This window comes from Trachemys scripta, chromosome 1 (genome assembly GCF_013100865.1).
Source record: "Trachemys scripta elegans isolate TJP31775 chromosome 1, CAS_Tse_1.0, whole genome shotgun sequence".
Taxonomy (NCBI): Eukaryota; Metazoa; Chordata; order Testudines; family Emydidae; genus Trachemys; species Trachemys scripta.
Window position 1 is genome coordinate 116,496,971 of NC_048298.1, and position 21,027 is coordinate 116,517,997.

The 21,027-nt window shown below is 41.3% G+C and overlaps 1 protein-coding gene across 1 annotated transcript in view; it reads right to left on the minus strand.

The window, feature by feature from the left end:
* Window positions 1-20,693, minus strand: part of ETNK1 (ethanolamine kinase 1) — a 57,624-nt gene extending 36,931 nt beyond the window's left edge. Inside the window, exon 1 of the mRNA XM_034782464.1 lies at window positions 20,378-20,693. Within this exon, the coding sequence (XP_034638355.1) occupies window positions 20,378-20,533 (156 nt within the window). The 5' untranslated portion in view covers window positions 20,534-20,693. The remainder of the gene's footprint in view (window positions 1-20,377) is intronic.
* Window positions 20,694-21,027: the final 334 nt, after the last annotated feature.

Below are 21,027 nucleotides of genomic sequence, written 5' to 3' on the forward strand. Positions count from 1 at the left end.
GCATCTATTTGTAACATGCTGCTATAAATAATTATTTGCAACCAGAAGTCTTTTAGATTTAATAAGCATTCCTCATGAGCTCTTGTTTGACAGTTTTAGAGGTAATTTTCATGTCCATCTGAATAATACTTTCCATTTTGTATCATGAAATGAAAATCAAAATTAAAAGGCTTCAAAACTAGTACACACAAAAATTAAGTGCATGTAGACAAAATGTATTTTATATACAAGTTTCTTTCTTTAATCATGATGTCCCTAATACAGTATTAGGAAAAGTGTCATTTGTAAACAAACGAGAGATTTTAAAATGAGGTGCAATGAAGAAAAAGGATTCCATGGCAAAGAAAAAGCATGAGATGGGCATCACAAATGAAGAGAGCAGTCTCTGACTAAGGAGAGACACGTAAGGAACAGAGGCCTACATAGCAATGCAGAGTGATCAAGACAACGCATGGCCTAGCGTGGGATGAGGTTCAAAGACTTCACAGAACATCCTGAATACCAGGAAGGAAATTCCAGAAGTATATTCTGAAATAGGAAAGTCGACGTAGGTGACAAAGTGGATGAAATGCAGTTCTGATGCCTGTAGCAGATAGTTTGGCAGGAAGATTCTGGATCCCTGGAAGTATTTTAGTCAATATGAGAAATTAAAAATTTCAGCTGAAGGCCAAGCCAAGATAAATTCTGACTGTTTTTGGAAATAGTAACAAGTGGGCTCACGATACCACACAAGAAATGTGGTGGGGAAGAGAGTTTGAAGTAGAACTTTTGATCTAATCACAGTTAACTCACGTGATTAACTTAAAAAAATTAATTGCGATTAATTGCAGTTTGGATTCCCCCCCCTACATTTTCAAATATATTGATTTCAATTACAATACAAAATATACAGTGCTCACTTTATATTATTATTTTGGTTACAAATATTTGCATTGTAAAAGTGATTAAAAATTTTTTCAATTCACCTCATGCAAGTACGGTAGCGTAATCTCTTTATTGTGAAAGTGCAACTTACAAATGTAGATTTTTTTTTGGTTACATAACTGGTCAATTAATTCAATCTATGCCCTGTTTGTTCTAGAACTGATCTCTCCAGATCACAACTGCAGCATATGGGCAGAGTAACGCAGGCAAGCTTACACTGCTGCTGTCCATGCTAAACATATTTTTAGAAAATTTAGTCTCCAGACTTTCGTCGACAGAGCAGCTTTCAGAAGGAATTAATTCATAATACGTTTTTTAAATATAGTACTGTGTTTCAGTCCATACCTATTCCGATGGTCCATCGACAATTATATTCACAACTCAACTGCTAGCATAACATAATCAATTGCAAATGCTGCAGTTGACTAAACATAAAGGGGTCAGACAGATGGATGAGCGAGTTCTTTTGTTTATGCCAGAAGCAATCTCACTATATAATTATATCTGTAAATAAGATGTTTGATTTTGCTTCTTAAGAATCTTCTCCTAAATAAGAGAGAAAGGATAGTCCAGGTTAGGGTGCTAGCGTGCGAGTCAGGTTCATTTCCCTGCTTCTGGGTGAGTCACTTAGTTTCTCTAAGCCTCAGCTCCCTATCTGTAAAATGGAGATAACTTCCCTAACTCAGAAAAGTGGTGTGTGAATAAATACATAAAAGATTTGAGACACTTAGATATTATGGTAATGGGGGCCAAACAAGGAGTTAAATCAGATGAAAATGGTGACTTTAAATTTGCATCATCCCCCTCCAGAGGATATTACACACAACAGTTATAAGCAGTCAAAAAAATAATATTTTAGAAGTGTCACCTCAGCCTTACCTGTAGTATCACTATAACACTAAACCTTATGAACCAAGGAGCAGAACCAAAAAAAATAAAATAAAATAAAATAAAAAATTGCCAAGTTCAAATATTTCTACAAGCTGACAGGTCATAATTGACATCAAACCTGCCAGGCACTTACACTATATTCCAAGGTGCTAAATGTGGAGACCCTATTACTGAACTATTAAAGTTGAAATTTTACAAGCACAAAATCAAGGAATTTCAGTTACAAGCCATACAAACTAACTCTACTCCACTGACCACAGTATTTTGTTTAATTGAATACAATCTTACTTTCAATATACAGTGAAGTCTGTTTTAAGCGGTCACTGAAAGGACTAGTTTTTGCATGCTTCTGGGTTGTGAACCCCAGAACACAGAAAATGAATTTAGAAGCACTAGCTAGATCCCCAGTGGAAAAACTGTCAGCCTTTCTGGGCCACATTCTGATGCCAACTTTGAGGACTGTAGGTGACATAGGAGGAAATAATTGGCTGGCTGCAGACTCCAAAAGATGAAAATCTGTGTGAATAAATGTCCAGGCCTATACATGATTGCACAAGATTACATACAATTAATAGCAAACAACATAGTGCCTACACCCTACTCCCAATAACATTCATATCGACTTCAGGGGGGAGCACGATCATGCTCTCAACATACAAGTATACAGTGTATCATTTTCACTTAATTTATTTTTAGCTTATATTTCCAATATTACATATTTCAAAGCAACACAAACTAAAATTTGAGACATTTGGAGGAACCCTAATTTCTTCTTGATTATACAGAGAATTGAACCAGTTCCTATTAATCCCTGCATCCTTTAGCTATGTTGCACATTTTGTGGAGCATTAAGGTTCTTCTCCAGCTTTTGTTTTCATGTTTCTATTCAGACACTAATTTGACTTTAACTCCCTTCTTATTATCTTACTCTTGGGTAAATCCAGATCACATAACTTTCTAGACCTACTCTTCAAGTTGACTATGGGTAAAGTTGGGACTTATGAGCTTAAGTCACTTAGGTTTAGAACCACAAAGGTGCTTTGGTGCAATGCTAAACATTGTAACACCTAATTTTTAGATGCCTTGCTGCCCGGTGGAATTTTCAGCCCTTGGGTAGGTGCTCAGGTTCCCTATACAAAGCATGGGGAGAGTCTGGTGCCTAAGAACAGGATTCATGGAAGCCAGCATGCTAATGGGGACCCATGTAAACTAGCCAGTAGGAAATTCTGAGAAGACAGGAGGGGTCTAGGCCCCACCCCTGAAAAAACCATTAAGCACCTAATTCCAGGCTGGAGTGAGGCACTTATCTCTGCTCAGGTGCCTAAGACAGGTCAGCTCTATCTCAGGGGAAAAAAACAGGCCTCCAGCCAAGTATAGCTAATAACCCAACAGTCAAGACACACACTCAGAATGAAGGAGACCTGTTTTCAAATCCCCACGGTGCCAGATTTGGAGCAAGAGTCTCCTACAACCTGGGTGAGTACCTAACCCCCAGGATATAGTCACACATGCTCCCCCACTTTGGCCCAATGAATAGTGGAAGAAGAAGAGTCAGAGAGACCAACATCAGAATACCCAATAACCTGGAGGTTAGAGCACTCATCTGGGATATGGGAGAGAAAGTCAAGTCCATGCTCCAAATCAAAGCAGAGTGGGAATCTGAAAACAGGTCTCCCACATCCCAGGTAAGTGCCCTAACCACTGGGATGTTGAGTATGCTGAGACAAGACCCCTTCTTTCCTCCCCTGCACCCACACAGAATATTCTAATCTGGTCACCCCCAGCTGTCTTTTGTGTGAGGGCCCCACAAGTGAGATATGCGAGGAATGCCTTGTTTGACAATTTTGCCAGTCTTAGGCCTGAGTTAGGATGCTGAGCAGTTTGGCAGTGTCAAGACTTAAATGGTTTTGTGCATGCCTACCAATGGAAGCTTTGTCGCCTAGAGAATTTAGGCATCTCCAGGGTAAGGCAGCAGTTGAGCATGGGTTTGTGGATCTCAGTGGCATCTAAATGTTGGACTTAGAGGCCTAAAGTGGTAGTTAGGTACTTAAGTCTATTTTTGAATCTAACCCTTAGGCCCTTTTGAAAATATTCCCCTCTATCTTTAACTTTTAACATTTAAACAATTTTTAGGTTTAACAACTGCACTGCTGAGCAATTTAACAGAAACATTGGGATTATGGGTAGAAATTGACTGAAGTACCACTTCCTCCTCTCCCATCACATCTAATGTAATTCATTAAGAATAAAGCACCAAACAACAAATGGTATGCATAATTTGTAAATCAATATTGTCATCAGTTAAAATTTAATCTTTTGAATCAGGGGAACCATATTAATGATACTAACCATTCATTATATTAACTATTATTCTGTAGTGAAATAAAACATACCAGTTTTACATACAAGGTCTATAACCATGTTTTCACATTCTTTCCATTTTTGGAACATCAATTGGGAACGTTTTTATTGTTCTGAAATTATTACAAGATCCTCCTGTACTGAAGTAAGGCAAAATGAAGAAGGCAGAATTCTAGCATTCAAGTGTACAAGCTTTAACATATGGGTCAAAAATCATGCAAGTTGTACACAGAACAGAAGTATGTCTGAGACAGCGTGTAGTGGATATATTGACTGACTTGTCCCAAAGTCCTCCTGTTAATATTTTTGGTTTCAATTTTTTTATTATTAAAGATCTCACTCCGGTTACTATATGAAAAGACTTGCACAAACAGAAGAGAAAATGACTATACAAAGTTGTCAAAACCACAATTTAAACAAGCATTTCTCATTTGTACGTAATAGTACACAGAACATTTCAGATAAAAGTGTAATTTTAATGTTGGTGCCCTATTGATTTTGAAATACCTGTTTCATGTCCTTCACTCCCTCTGGCAAATCAACCACTGATCCTCCAGTAAGGGTAAAGAGAGAAGCAGCTAGGTGAGGGTAAATGGAGTAGTCATTTTAAGTGTAAGTATGGGCTTCTGTCAAATAACCTCCAATGTTCAACGTTAGTTATCCGAAAACAATTCTTGCAGCACCCCCATCCATTCCCAAATTCTAGGCCTACTAAGTTTCCTGCACTAACATGTCACTGCAAATCCCACCACTCATTCGGGTCAGGACCTTTGATAATGCAACAATCAATGCTTTGTCTATAATGGAAAGTTGCACCAGTGTAATTCTTTTTTTTTTTCCTGGCAGAAACTGACATGAGTTCATATGCAAATTGTCTTGTATATAGGTTTATCCCACCACTTAAACTGAAATACTTAACCCACTTCCAAATTGACTTACAGCAGCATGTTACTTTTTTTTAAAAAAAAGCACTGCCCTGCAAAACATCACTATTGCCTTATGACAACGTGCAGGGGAGTGAACAGGTGAGCTTGCACTCGGATCACTTGGACACCAATTAGCTCTCCCACAGTAAGATGTCTGAGGTAATTAGATAATCAGGATGGGTGAAAGAAAGAGTCAGTTAGCCCATCAGCCCAGAAGGATAGAGGCACAAGAAGGAAATGCAAGGGGAGTGAGGAACAGGGCTAGCTGAGCCCAGTCTCAGAGGCATCAGTGAAGGGACACTTCTGCTCCTCTCTGGTACTGAAAAGAAGGCTAAAAGCACAAAAGATATGGAAAATAGTCTGATGCATGGAGATTGTAGTGGTGTTTGTGGAGGGAACTCCAGTAAATGGCACTATGAATGCACAATCAGTGCAGTTTCTGCATTGCAAGAAGACAGGAGTGAAGGTGCACCCTGTACATTCCTCTATCAAGTTTAGACAGTTTTCTGATTGTAGCAAAAACTAGCTCAGTTCTCCAAGGTTTCTATACAGTGGATTTACCAAAACAGTGGTGATGGTGAGGGTTAAAAAAAAGCTATCCATAGACATTAACAGTGACTGAACCAGGATTAGGAACCATATCTAGTGTGTTCCTAGGGCACGTTATTTGCTCTTTTCCCCACATCTTACCCCAAAAGAGTGGCTCAGTTTTTGTCTAGAACAGGGGTCGGCAACCTTTCAGAAGTAGTGTGCCAAGTCTTCATTTATTCACAGTAATTTAAGGTTTTGTGTGCCAGTAATAAATTTTACATTTACAGGGGCAGCAGATGGAACCCCAGACTGGCAGCGGGCTGAGCGGACCGGTGGCCGGAACCCCAGGCCGGCAGTGGGCTGAGCAGCTCAGCCCACTGCCGGTCTGGGGTTCATAGACTCATAGACTCATAGACATTAAGGTCAGAAGGGACCATTATGATCATCTGGTCTGACCCCCTGCATGCCGCAAGACCCTTCCCTGTACTCTACCGTTGAAGTCCCCAGTCCTGTGTTTTAGTGACTTCAATCGGCTGAGACCCTCCTGCTAGTGATCCCTGCCCCATGCTGCGGAGGAAGGCGAAAAAGGGTTCCATTCGCCGGCCCCTGCCGGCCGGGGTCCTGGTCACTGGCCCCACTCAGCCCGCTGCCGGCCAGGGGTTCCGTCCATCCAGGCCGGCAGCGGGCTAAGCGGGGCCGGCGAGGGGGACCCCAGGCCGGCAGCAGCATGCCACAGTAAATCAGCTCGTGTGCCGCCTTTGGCGCACATGCCATCGGTTGCCGACCCCTGGTCTAGAAGGACCACACTCTTAAGGATGAAAGGGTAGTTCTTTCAATCTTTGTCTCTCTTCAGGCTGTCAAACAAAGGTCCAACAACAACTGGCAGTTTTTCCCCTGTGAATGCTTATATAATAGGTATTTGATTAAGACCACCAATGTACTTTATATTAGAATATAACACTTGACCAATATCATCCAAAACCACACTTCAAAAAGCTCTTCGGGCCTTTTTGCTGTCAGAATAATTGTCCACTACCAGTCAGTGAATGTATGGCTGAAACCTAATCAATAGGGAATTTTTTTTCAATTTTAAGACTGTTCTTTTAATTTGTTTAAAAGTTAGTTTAGCCCTCTCTAACATTCATTTTTATTTCTATGGCAGGAATGAGCTAGAGTCCTCTGATGCAGACTATATCACCTTGCTCAAAGTCCAAACCTAAAACGTTCAAATCTAACCATGAAATGAGAGAGAGAACTCTGATCCTTTTAAACAACATTCTCCTTTTAGAAGAATCAGTTTCCTAAACCAGATTAGCGAATAAGGTGAACAATCATTTTTAGCTACTCTTCATGTTCTTCAATTCCATGCAGGCACTTCCTTTCTTTCCTTTATCCCTGGCAACAGCTGAGGCCTCTCTAAGAGTGAATTTCTAGATCAGAGGTGGACAAACTACGGCCCGGGGGCCACATCAGGTCCTTCGGACATTTTAATATGGCCCTTGAGCTCTTGCCAGGGAGCAGGATCTGGGGCTTGCCCCGCTCCATGCAGCTCCCAGAAGCAGCACCATGTCCCCCCTCTGGCTCCTATGGGTAAGGGCAGCCAGGAGGCTCCGTATACTGCCCCAAGCACCACCCCCGCAGCTCCCATTGACCAGGAACTGTGGCTAATGGGAGCTGCAGGGGTGACACCTGCGGACCGGGCAGTGCGCCGAGCTGTCTGGCCAGGCAGAAGCTGGAGGGGGGAAACATGCCGCTGATTCTGGGAGCTGCTTGAGGTAAGTGCTGCCAGGAGCCTGCACCCCGATCCCCTCCCGTGCCCCAACCCCCTGCCCAAATCCCCCTCCCGCCCTCTAAACCCCTCGGTCCCAGCCCAGAGTACCCACCTGCACCCCCAACCCCTCATTCCCCAGCCCCCACCCCTGCCGCCGGAGCCTTCACCCCCCCCCTCCAACCCCCTGACCAGAGCACCCTCCCACACCCTGAATTCAACAGCCGGCACCCCCCCACCCCCAATTTCATGAGCATTCATGGCCAGCCATACAATTTCCATACCCAGATGTGGCCCTTGGGCAAAAAAGTTTGCCCACCCCGTTCTAGATCCTCTCCTTGTATAAGGGACAGATTAACATTAAAGCACAGCTTAAAAAAAAAAAGGCAACTCAAAATATTAAGGTCCAATGTTTCTATAAGTTATTTTTCCTCATACAGTGATTTAAAAAATACTTATGAATTTAAGCTACAGTGCAACAAGCCATGTTTTGTAATTTTTATAATACTAAGCCATGTGTGAGTGAGCCATTAGTGCATAGGGCCAAAGTCCTTGTCAAATATAATACACCCAAGATACACAGTAATGGTCTAGGAATGCACACCCTGATGTGGCTGTTTTTTAAACTGAGACTACAAGGCAAGCGTGCAGTTGCTGCTCCATCTGGTCATATTATGCAGTTTTTTTTAACTGTAGGCAATTAAGGTATTCAAGCATTGTCAGGTGATCAGAAAGTACATGCTAACTCAGCCTGAAAGATATCACCGGTTGCATAAATAAGATGCCACCATGGGTGTGTTATTTAGAGCACACCTTCGGTCATTAGTGCTGCATGAAAAAATGTTCTATTTAGAGATGATTCAGACATGTGATGTATTCTATTTTCTTCTCCATTTTTCTTCAGTCATCTTTATCAAAAATATTTGAAGGCAGCCATCACTGTGATATTTAAGTTCCTGAAGCAAGTCACAGTCCCTTTATAAGTAATATCAAATTCCTCCACAACAACTAACTGTGCTGCCAAGAAGAGGATTATGACTGGGGATTCTATAAATCAGTTTGCCATGGAAAAACAAGGGATTTGTGTTTTTACAGAGAATGTGTGGTTTTTATATTTTGTGAAAAAATAAAAATATTAGGGATGCCAATAATCTCAGTTAATGCATGCGAGCAACGCAAAACAAATTAACTAGATTAAAAAATAGTCACGATTAATCGCACTGCTAAACAATAGAATAATTTAAATTTATATAAATATTTTGATTTTTTTCTACATTTTCAAATATATTGATTTCAATTACAACACAGAATACAATGTGTACAGTGCCCATTTTATATTATTTTATTACAAACATCTGCACTGTTAAAAAAAAAGATAAAAAATAATATTTTTAAAAATCACCCCTAAAGACCATATCACTGAGTTTGGTGAGGTCAAATTTCATGTTGATGGTAATATGCTGTTCTGTAGATTATGTTTGAAGGCAGGCAACTGTAGAACATATGGAAAGCACTAAACTGAATGAAAACTAACAAAAACAAGGAGGCTAAAACAGCATGGCCGACAACAGCAAAAAACAATGCACTGTGTGTGGTTCATTCTATTAATTTTATTATAACGACTGATGGCACTGGGAGGCTTCAAACTTCCTTAAAATTGTAAATATATCAATAAAACATGTTCAACTGATATCTATCTATCTATATACATAGATATAGATATATATATTGTGACTAAGGAAACTAAAATTCAGCGTTTCATTTTAATTGTGGAAAAACATGGATTTTTATGCTTTAACAGAGGAATTGGGGGGGGGGAGGGGTTAAATCACAAAAAACTAGGATCCCTGATTATGACTTAAGGTGATAGACATACATATTAACACTCAGACTACAATAATTTGTTCTCATAAAAATGTCCTTAATAGTAAGAAAATGGGAAATATGATGCATTAGTAGAAATGTTGCTATTTAGAGTTTAGATTTCCCAGGAGACATCAGCAGATCTTCAAGTGCACTGCAAGGGACAAGACCAAAAATATTACCAACAATCAAGACAAAACATGCTTAATATCATATCACAAGCTGTTTAAAATGTTTTAGTATTTCATTGATATACACTTGTGAAAAATTAAAATGAAAAAGCCTTTATTTATTTTTTTTACTATATATAAGGGCTGTCAAGCGATTAAAAAAATTAATCATGACTAATTGCACTGTTAAACAATCATAGAATACCATTTATTTAAATATTTTTGGATGTTTTCTACATTTTCAAATATACTGATTTCAATTACAACAGAATACAAAGTATACAGGACCCACTTTATATTTTTAATTACAAGTATTTGTACTGTAAAAAACAAAAGAAATAGTATTTTTCAATTCACCTCATACAAGTACTGTAGTGCAATCTCTTTATCATGAAAGTTGAACTTACAAATGTAGAATTATATACAAAAAAATGCACTCAAAAACAAATTAAGGTAAAACTTCAGCGCCTACGGGTCCACTCAGTCCTACTTCTTGTTCAGCCAATCGCTAAAACAAGTTTGTTTACCTTTGCAGGAGATAATGTTGCCCGCTTCTTGTTTACAATGTCACCTGAAAGTGAGAACAGGCATTCTCATGGCGCTGTTGTAGCCGCTGTCGCAAGATATGAATCTTCAGCGCATCTGGCACATAAATACGTCCCTTCATGCTTCAACCACCATTCCAGAGGACATGCGTTCATGCCAATGACAAGTTCTGCTCGATTACAATCCAAGCAATGTGGATTGACGCATGTTCGTTTTCATTATCTGAGTCAGATGCCACCAGCAAAAGGTTGATTTTCTTTTTGGTGATTTGGGTTTTGTAGTTTCCACATCAGAGTGTTGCTCTTTTCAGACTTCTGAAAGCATTCTCCATACCTCATCCCTCAGATTTTGGAAGGCACTTCAGATTATTAAACCTTGGCTTGAACGCTGTAGTTATCTTTAGAAAACTCACATTGATACCTTCTTTGCGTTTTGTCAAATCTGCAGTGAAAATGTCCTTAAAATGAGCAACATGTGCTGGATCATCATCCAAGACTGCTATAACATGAAATACATGGCAGAATGCAGGTAAAACAGAGCACGGGACATACAATTCTCCTCCAAGGAGTTCAGTCACAAATTTAATTAACACATCATTTTTTTAACGAGCGTCATAAGCATGTTCTCTGGAATGGTGACCGAAAAATGAACAGGCATACGAATGTTTAGCATATCTGGCATGTAAATACTTTACAATGCCGGTTACAAGAGTGCCATATAAATGGTGTTTTCACTTTCTGGTGACATTGTAAAGAAGAAGCAAGCAGCAGTATCTCCGTAAATGTAAACAAATTTATTTGTCTTAGTGATTGGCTGAACAAGAAGTAAGACTAAGTGGACTTGTAGGCTCTGAAGTTTTACATTATTTTGTTTTTGAATGCAGTTATGTAACAACAACATCTACATTTGTAAATTGCACTTTCACGACAAAGACTGCACTACAGTACTTGTATGAGGTGAATTGAAAAATATTATTTCTTTTATCATTTTTACAGTGTAAATATTTGTAATGAAAAATATATATTTGTATTTCAATTACACCACAGAATACAATATATATGAAATTGTAGAAAAACATCCAAAATATTTAATAAATTTCAATTGGTATTCTAATTTAATTTTTTCGAGTTAATCGTGTGAGTTAAAGGTGATTAATCGACAGCCCTAATATATATACACACACACACTTTTCTGTCCCCATTCTACTTTTTAAACGTCAGAATAAACCTGTTTAATAGAAGAAAGTTCAAAATAGTTTAGCCACAACCAAAACACTTAAAATCTGAAGCCATACAATAGCCATAACACACACCAGGAAAGCTCCAGAACAGAAAAGGAACACAGATGAAGACAACCAAGGAAAGGAGGTAGTGGCCCAAATCAAGAAAGACAATCAATCCTATGGGTGATGGAAGGAGAACAAGGAGGAATAGGAGTAAAGGTGGAATGGGGTATAAAATAGAAAGAAAAAAAGTTATTTCAATAACAAAAGTAGGAATCTTACTAGCAGAGTCCTGGCTTAGGTGGTTGTACTTGGTACCTACAATAAAAGAATTACATTCTTGTGCAAACTGTCAAGCCTAAAAAAGCAAATATACTGATGAATGCAAGTAATCAAGCATCGGTGGGGGGAGGGGTAGCTCTACAAAGTAAGTGGCCAATCCCTATAAATCCTGAAGAGATCTAAGACACAGGTGCTTCCAAGAAGATCTAGAGGAAAGTGATGATGACTTCATGATACAAGTACTTACAGCCTTAGCTAGATGTATCAGGTATCATGCAAATCTAAACAAAAAAAAGTGTGTAAATAAATCCATCATTTTGATTTATATTAATTGATGCTTGCTGTTAGAGGGTACAGAAGAGAAGAGGCTTTCATCAACATCCTCACCACCCTATGCTGGAAACATGGGGGACACTGCACTGAAACAGAGAAATGGTGGATAGATACAGGGGGAGCTACCCTCTGCCCCAGAATGTTAAACTGAGTGGTGGTAACAAAGGTAAAATAACCAATTAAATCTTCTAAAGCATCCCTGTTATGAAACGATCCAATACTTATGGCACAGGTCTTTGACAGGGTGCATTATGGGGATTTTGAGTTGGCATTTGTCAGACAGGCAAGTGGAATTTCCATATTGGAACAGACCCATGATCCATTCTGAGCTAAGATGGGAGATCAGTCTCCTGTACTTATTTTATCCTTGGTCTCTGTCAAGATTGGTAACAAGGATTCCACTTGTGGTGGGACACGTGGAAAGCAGATGAAATGACTATCTTTATGTTACATAGGCCACCAAAACCAGTGACAAAGATTTTCTTATTACTAATAAGGGTGTGACCAAACAGCTGAAGACATTAAAGAACTTAAAAGGAAAGTGGCAAGATTCACTCACTCACATGACCACACTGTACAAAGTCTAGGAGGTGAAAAGTTAATACCAGACAAGTGAAACTTCAAGTTTCCTTATGAAGTCATTATCAATTATCTTTTAGAAAAGTCTATAGTTTGTTTCATCTTAATACTGACTGTAGCCAATTTCTGAATAATACAAGGAAGACCAAAATCTGCAGTTAGACCAGTGGAACAGAAGGGAATTTAGCTCAAGCAGCATAAATTTTGATGACACTGCTTTGGATTATTGTAACCAAGGCCAATGAAGCAAGAGGAAGAGCATTCTTAAGTATCTGGAGATAAAAATAGAAACACAGTTCTATATTGCTCCTAGCTTTTTCCCAGGAGCCACTATTCTTGTGAGATTTAAACACAACTACATGAAGAAAAATCTTTAGGTAGAAGAGGACTTTGTCTTTCCACACAACTGTTGGCAGAAAGAGGCAGTTTGATCATTTACTTTGGAATTCTTCCCTGTACGTGGATAGGGACACAGAGAAGCAATACAGAATGATTATTTCCTTATTTCGGAACCAATTCTGTATTATGCAACACTTATCACTAGGCTTTCCGATAAAAGCAAGCAATCATTCTGAAGCATTACAGTACACACATATAAATAGTTAAGCAGGGGTTCTCAAACTGGGGGTCGTGGGGTTATTATGTGGGGGGTTGCGTGCTGTCAGCCTCCACCCCAAACCCTGCTTCACCTCCAGCATTTATAACAGTGTTAAATATTTTTTTAAGTGTTTTTAATTTATGGGGGGGGGGGGGGTCGCACTCAGAGGCTAGCTGGGTGAAAGGGGTCACCAGTACAAAAGTTTGAGAACCACTGGGTTAAAGGATTTTCCTCCTTTGCTCAAATGTTAAGCTAACAATTATATTTGGAAAAAATAATTTTAAATGGACACACTAGTATAATATTTATAAATACAACTAATTACAAATCGTAAATGAAGGAATGATTAAGCAGCAGCAGACTATTCTAAAATGCAAGGCAATTGGAAGACACACTAAGTAACTTGGAATGGTTTTGGCCGCTTCACATTACATTCTTGCAAGTAAAAATTAGTAAATTTACTAAGTTAAACTTTGAACTTTCTACCCTTCCAACACACTACGCTGACAGTATGAATATAAAGAGCAAAGGTGGCTAGATGTAGAGTTCAATTATGAGAAAACCCACACTACTGACTAGTTCTGTCCACTCCTCAGCAAGTTCCTAGGCTACTCTGCCACAGTCCTACTACATTTCAGACAAGTCAAACCTGTATTCCACTGAATATATATCTCCAGCTTTTATTTCTTTGCTAGATGTGTGGTCCTTCTCTCTCTTCTGTCCCAGTAAAGCCAATACAGACTTTTCTCTCAAAATCTGTTTTGGTTTAGCACCCCACTGCACTGATCTTTGGAGCGGAAGTTTGTGTATGCACATTCTCGCTTCTGTTACTTGTGTGCAACATTTTAAAAATATACTAGACTGCAAAAGAAAATGCTGATTGAAGGAATCTCAGTATGAATAAAGTTCTTCAGTTGCACAAAGACACAGAAGAACAAAATGACAAAATCTGCATACCTATTTTTAAGACCACAACTTTTCTACTTGGCTGAAAAATAGTTTCCATTAGCTTCTTAGAGCAATTTTTATAGTTGTCTAAATATATATTTATTACATTAGTTATAGCATGTTCATCCTCAAAAGAACCAATCATCAGTCTTCAGGGGGGTTTATTTTGTGAACTCTCAGCTTGGAACAGAGCCAAAATTACGAATGTGATATTCCACTGCTATAAACAGCACTAAAATGTTACCAAGAAAAAGGGTCAGCCGTTAAGCAATAAGGTTTCAGTTTCATTTACTTGTTCTCCTGTGCAAGAAAACAAATACATGAAACTGAAATATGGAAAGGCAACTGGACTTGATGGCGGGTCTAATTATTATTCCTTTGGGACAGGAATATAGAAGTGGCTGCTTGTCTTCTTTAACTCTTGCATGGAGACAACGTAGATACCCAGGCTGTGGAGCAGACAAGTGGCTGCACTACTCAAATCACATAAAAGAGCTCTGCAAAGAGCTACCACCCAATATCCATACATTGCTCAACCTACAAGCCATATGAGAGGATTATAATTAGTAGAATATCACCAATAGTGGAAGGGTAGCTGACTGATGACCAAGCTGGTTTCTGCTTAGGATATTCATGCTATGGCAAAGTTGCAAACCTAACTCAAGACATCTAAAATGGTTTAGAATCTTGTTCATCTGTCAGCTGCTGATGAAACTGTGAACCCTAGTGCACAATTGGCAAGAACTCTGAGAAATAGCAAGATGGTCCAGGTCATCTCCTCCCTGCTTGAGGACAGACTTTTTTTTGTTGAGGTGGATGGTCAAAAAAGTCAACAGCACGCTCACCAGAATGGATTGCCCCATGATTCTATCAGCCTTGCTGTGTAATGTTCACACAGACATGCGAAGATTCATTTATGCAGATCTTTGTATCATCACCCAATCAGAAAGATTTGAGGACATTGAGCGCATTCTAATTGTCTCTCTGAGTATACCTGGAAAATATTACAACACATGGTTCCTGAATGCCAATCTTAGCAAGCCCCAAGTGTGCACCTTTCACATGGAAAAACCCTCAGGCCATGCAAAAACTTCAGATATCATGGGATGGAACAATCCTTGAGCATTATGAGTATCTGGTGTACCTTGGGGTCACATCAGACTGAATGCTGCCACTCAAAGAGCATCAAGAAGTTAAAAGAAAAAGGGAATTCCAGGAGTTGTGTACTGCATAAACTAGCTAATAAAAAAGGGGAGCTGACCCCCCATAAAGTCTGAGCAACCAGTTTCCCCCTGTGTTACTCAACTGCAGAGTACTGCGCCCCAGTATAATCATGCTCCAGCCACACATACAAAATTGATACTGAACTCAATCGATCCTGTAGGATCATCACAGGGACTTTGAAAGACTCCCACACAGTTGCTATGCTGCCTCGAGGGAACTGCATCACCATCAGTGAGGCAGGATGCCTTCAGTCAATAGGAGAAACAAAAACAAGTGCATGATCTAAGACATCCATTGTATGGACACATTCTACCACCCAAGAGGCTGAAATCCAGAAAGATCTTTGCCTCTGAAAATCTCTTACCACCAAATACTACTGTGGTAAGTTACAGCGTAACAAATTGAAGGGGAATATTGATCATCTTTGAGAACCTGGTTCCTTTAGAACTTCCCCACCTCCCCCCAGGTACTGACATTGTACGAACATACTGGTGTACTCTAAACTGAGACAAAGCTGGGGTGGCAAAGATTGGTCATAATATGACCAAGTAGAAGCTGAGGAATGGCCCCAAATGTGAATGTGTACAGCCTTGGCAAACAGTTCAACATTACCTGACGCACTGCCCCCTGTCAACATCCTGTCCTCCTGAAGATAAGCTTTTGAAATAAGTGACACCATCGGGTCAAACATAAGAATGGCCATACTGGATCAGACCAAAGATCCATCCAGCCCAGTATTCCATCTTCCGACAGTGGCCAATGACAGGTGCCCCAGAGGGAGTGAACCTAACAGGTAATAATCAAGTGATCTCTCTCCTGCCATCCATCTCCACCCTCTGACAAACGCTAGGGACACCATTCCTTACCCATCCTGGCTAACATCCATTAATGGACTTAGCCTCCATGAATTTATCTAGTTCTCCTTTAAACCCTGTTATAGTCCTAGCCTTCAGAACCTCCTTAGGCAACGAGTTCCACAGGTTGACTGTGCGCTGTGTGAAGAAGAACTTCCTTTTATTTGTTTTAAACCTGCTGCCCATTAATTTCATTTGGTGGCCCATAGTCCTTATATTATGGGGACAAGTAAATAACTTTTCCTTATTCATTTTCTCCACACCACTCATAATTACCTCCATCTTATCCCCCGAGTCTCCTCTTTTCCAAGCTGAAAAGTCCTAGTCTCTTTACTCTCTCCTCATATGGGACTCGTTCCAAACCCCTAATCATTTTAGTTGCCCTTCTCTGAACCTTTTCTAATGCCAGTATATCTTTTTTGAGATGAGGAGACCACATCTGTATGCAGTATTCAAGATGTGGGAGTACCATGGATTTATATAAGGGCAATAAGATTATTCTCCGTCTTATTCTCTATCCCTTTTTGAATGATTCCTAACATCCTGTTTGCTTTTTTGACTGCTGCTGCACACTTCATGGATATCTTCAGAGAACTATCCACAATGACTCCAAGATCTCTTTCCTGATTAGTTATAGCTAAATTAGCCCCCATCATATTGTATGCATAGTTGGGGTTATTTTTCCAATGAGCATTACTTTACATTTATCCACATTAAATTTCATTTGCCATTTTGTTGCCCAATCACTTAGTTTTGTGAGATCTTTTCGAAGTTCTTCACAGTCTGCTTTGGTCTTATCTATCTTGAGCAGTTTAGTATCGTCTCCAAACTTTGCCACTTCACTGTTTACCCCTTTCTCCAGAACATTTATGAATAAGTTGAATAGGACTGGTCCTAGGACTGACCCTTGGGGAACACCACTAGTTACCCCTCTCCATTCTGAAAATTTACCATTTATTCCTACCCTTTGTTCTCTGCCTTTTAACCAGTTCTCAATCCATGAAAGGATCTTCCCTCTTATCCCATGACAACTTAATTTATGTAAGAGCCTTTGGTGAGGGACCTTGTCAAAGGCTTTCTGGAAATCTAAGTACACTATGTCCACTGGATCCCCCTTGTCCACATGTTTGTTGACCCCTTCAAAGAACTCTAATAGATTAGTAAGGCATGATTTCACTTTACAGAAACCATGTTGACTTTGCCCAACAATTTACGTTCTTCTATGTGTCTGACAATTTTATTCTATTTTTTTCAACTAATTTGCCCACTCTGTAATTGCTGGGATCACCTCTAGAGCCCTTTTTAAATATTGGCGTTGCATTAGCTATCTTCCAGTCATTAGGTACAGAAGCTGATTTAAAGGACAGGTTACAAGCCATAATTAATAGTTCTGCAATTTCACATTTGAGTTCTATCAGAACTCTTGGGTGAATGCCATCTGGTCCCGGTGACTTGTTACTGTTAAGTTTGTCAATTAATTCCAAAACCTCCTCTAATGACACTTCAATCTGGGACAATTCCTCAGATTTGTCACCTACAAAGGACGGCTCAGGTTTGGGAATCTCCCTAACATCCTCAGCCATGAAGACTGAAGCAAAGAATTAATTTAGTTTCTCCGCAATGACTTTATCGTCTTTAAGTGCTCCTTTTGTATCTCAATCCCACTGGTTAAAGACAACAGAGGGTCCTGTGGCACCTTTGAGACTAACAGAAGTATTGGGAGCATAAGCTTTCATGGGTAAGAACCTCACTTCTTCAGATGCAAGGCTTCTTGCATCAAAGGTGCCACAGGACCCTCTGTTGCTTTTTACAGATTCAGACTAACACTGCTACCCCTCTGATACTTGAATCCCACTGGTTGTTTAGCAGGCTTCCTGCTTCAGATGTACTTAAAAAAAATTTGTTATTACCTTTTGAGTTTTTGGCTAGCTGTTCTTCAAACTCCTTTTTGGCTTTTCTTATTACATTTTTACACTTAATTTGGCAGTGTTTATGCTCCTTTCTATTTACCTCACTAGGATCTGACTTCCACTTTTTAAAAGATTCCTTTTTATCTCTCGCTGCTTCTTTTACATAGTTGTTAAGCCAGGGTGGCTCTTTTTTAGTTCTTTTACTGTGTTTTTTAATTTGGGGTATACATTTAAGTTGGGCCTCTATTATGGTGAAGAATGTCCATGCAGCGTGCAGGGATTTCACTCTAGTCACTGTATCTTAATTTCTGTTTAACTAACCTCCTCATTTTTGCATAGTTTCCCTTTCTGAAATTAAATGTCACAGTGTTGGGCTGTTGAGGTGTTCTTCCCACCACAGGAATGTTAAATGTTATTACATTATGGTCACTATTTCCAAGCGGTCCTGTTATAGTTACCTCTTGGACCAGATCCTACGCTCCACTCAGGACTAAATCGAGAATTGCCTCTCCCCTTGAGGGTTCCTGTACTAGCTGCTCCAAGAAGCAGTCATTTAAAATATTGAGAAATTTTGTCTCTGCATTTCATCCTGAGGTGACATGTAACCAGTCAATATGGGTATAATTGAAATCCCCCAATTATTGAGTTCTTTATTTTGATAGTCTCTCTAATCTCCCTTAGCATTTCATAGTCACTATCACTGTCCTGGTCAGGTGGCTGATAATAGCTCTTGGGTGCAGTTTTGGAGCAACAAGCTATGATGATGATCGTGGGCAAGAACAAAAATATCCTCAAAAGAATATTTTTCTTAAGAGTCAACCCAAAAATAACAAAAGCAAAATAAGGAACTGTAACAATTTTCTTTTCCATTCTTAAAAACTTGAGAGCTGTTTCTTGCACAACTGACCAAAACATGTTGCACTGTACAAGGATTTAATGAAACGGAAAGGGTTCTTTTAAATCTTTAAAAATTGCCCATGTGTATCCCCCACTCCTAGAATAAGAATGCCATGTTGTTGCTTGTTGTGAGTGCACTTATCCCAGGAAGCAATAATCTAGAACCACCACTATAACTATGAATTAACTGTTCTTTAAGCAAAAACTAACTTTGAAATTGCCTGCACGTCCACTATAGTTATTTTCAACAAGTATAGCTGTTATACATTAATCTTACATTTACAGCTGACACTATCTGATACAATGCATGTTTGTCAAATGTATTCCCTTCTTGTGTAATTTAAAATGATTTCAGTCGAATTAAGATCCATTACTACAAAGCAGTCAGCTTTTACAGAGATTTATTCTTGCATCTGTTTCCTTGGGGAGTGTCACTAAAATTAAGTAAGAAATTTCCACACATTAACGACATTGGGAAACTACGATTCGAAAATGTGTATCATAAATGCTGTAATATAGTCAGGCTGCAACTAGCAACCACAGAGGCAGAGAGTGTTAAAACAAATCTCCAGCAAATTCCTGAGGCTAGATTAAGTATATTCTAGAAGCATAAGCTTCAGTAAGATTAGCTGGCCCCAGACAAATGATTCGTCATACCTACGAGCAAAGGCCACCTAACTAACTCAACTGGCAAAGTAATGGATTTTTTGAATCCAGAATTAGGAAAGAGCCTAGGTAAGCTCAATTAGCAACTTAGTTTTAATTACGTCAAATAGGGACGATTCCCCTTTTGATAAGTGGATGGGTGATAAGCAGTACTGAGCCAAAACACAGACACCTTTCGGTATCAGTCTAACCGGCAGTTTATTTTCAAGTGTACTGAAACTGAAAGCGTGTGAAGGGAGATATACTTGGCAAATGGTGGCGTTCGCTACATCCTGCCTGCCGCTCACCGATGGAGGAGGGGGTCTTGGGCTCTGGCTGATAAGCGGCCTCCTCCCTACCCGCCCTGCGCGGCTCCCAGGCGCTAGCACTCACTCACCCCCCCACGCCCCGAGCCGGCAGGGCAGCCGTAGCCAGCGGGAGGCTTTGCACAGAACAAGCCTCGCAGGCCGGGGCCTTTCCCAACCGGGCCCCGCCTTTATTAAAGCCCCGCACGCAGCAGGGACTGAGCCACGCGCACCGGATGGGCCTTTTAAACGCGACGCCTGGAAGACGGTCGGGGGGGGGGGGGGGGGGGCAAAAAAAACCCTCTGCCAAGAAATGAGCATATGGGGGCGGGGAGCTGGGGGCCCATTGGGGGAGGATTGGGGGGATCGGAGCGGATCCGGGCGCTGATTGTGGGGGGAGGAGCTGGGGCGCCAGGCACTGATGGGGAGGGGCCGGGAAGGGGTCAGCGCTGCACCCACCTGGCCGGGCTCCCTGGCAAGCGGGACTCAGCCCCAGGCCCGGTACCGGGGGGTTCCCCGCGCCCCCCATGGCCGCCCAGCCTCGGGCCGGGCCCCTCCCTAACCACCCCCGCGGGGCCCCGCTAATCCCCCGGCCGATACCTGCAGCGTCACCTCCTCGGGGCTCCAGTGGGGCCGCAGACGACGCAGCAGCTGCAGGGCTCCGTCGCGGCAGCCGGGCCCATCCACGTCGCTCAGGGTGATGTCCAGCTTGGGCACCTCGGGGGAGCCGGGCGGGACGTGGATGTAGTTGGCCATGGCGGGCGGGCGGCGCTGGGCTCCGGCGGCGGCGGCTCGTGACTCTGAGCGGCGAAACCTGCGGCTGGCGCTGGGCTGGTGCTGCTGGTGCTGGGGGAAATTTCCACTTCGGTCCCGATACAGCGGCTGCGGCTCCGCCTCCCCCGGCTCCGTCTGCGGCGCGGGGCAGCCTGGGAAAGTGGTGGGCGGGGTCGGCTCCCCGGACTGCAGCGGCCTCCTGCCCCGCCCGCGCCACCGCCCCCTCCCCACCATCCAGCCCATTGCCGCCCGCAGCGCCTCCCGCCCGACACGGCCACCCAGAGCCATCGCCCGGCGGCTCCCCCCATCTCCATGTCTGCATCTTTCCTTCCCCACTCCCCCCTCATCCCCCCCATCTCCATGTCTGCCTCTTTCCTTCCCCACTCCCCCTCATCCCCCCCATCTCCATGTCTGCATCTTTCCTTCCCCACTCCCCCTCATCCCCCCCATCTCCATGTCTGCCTCTTTCCTTCCCC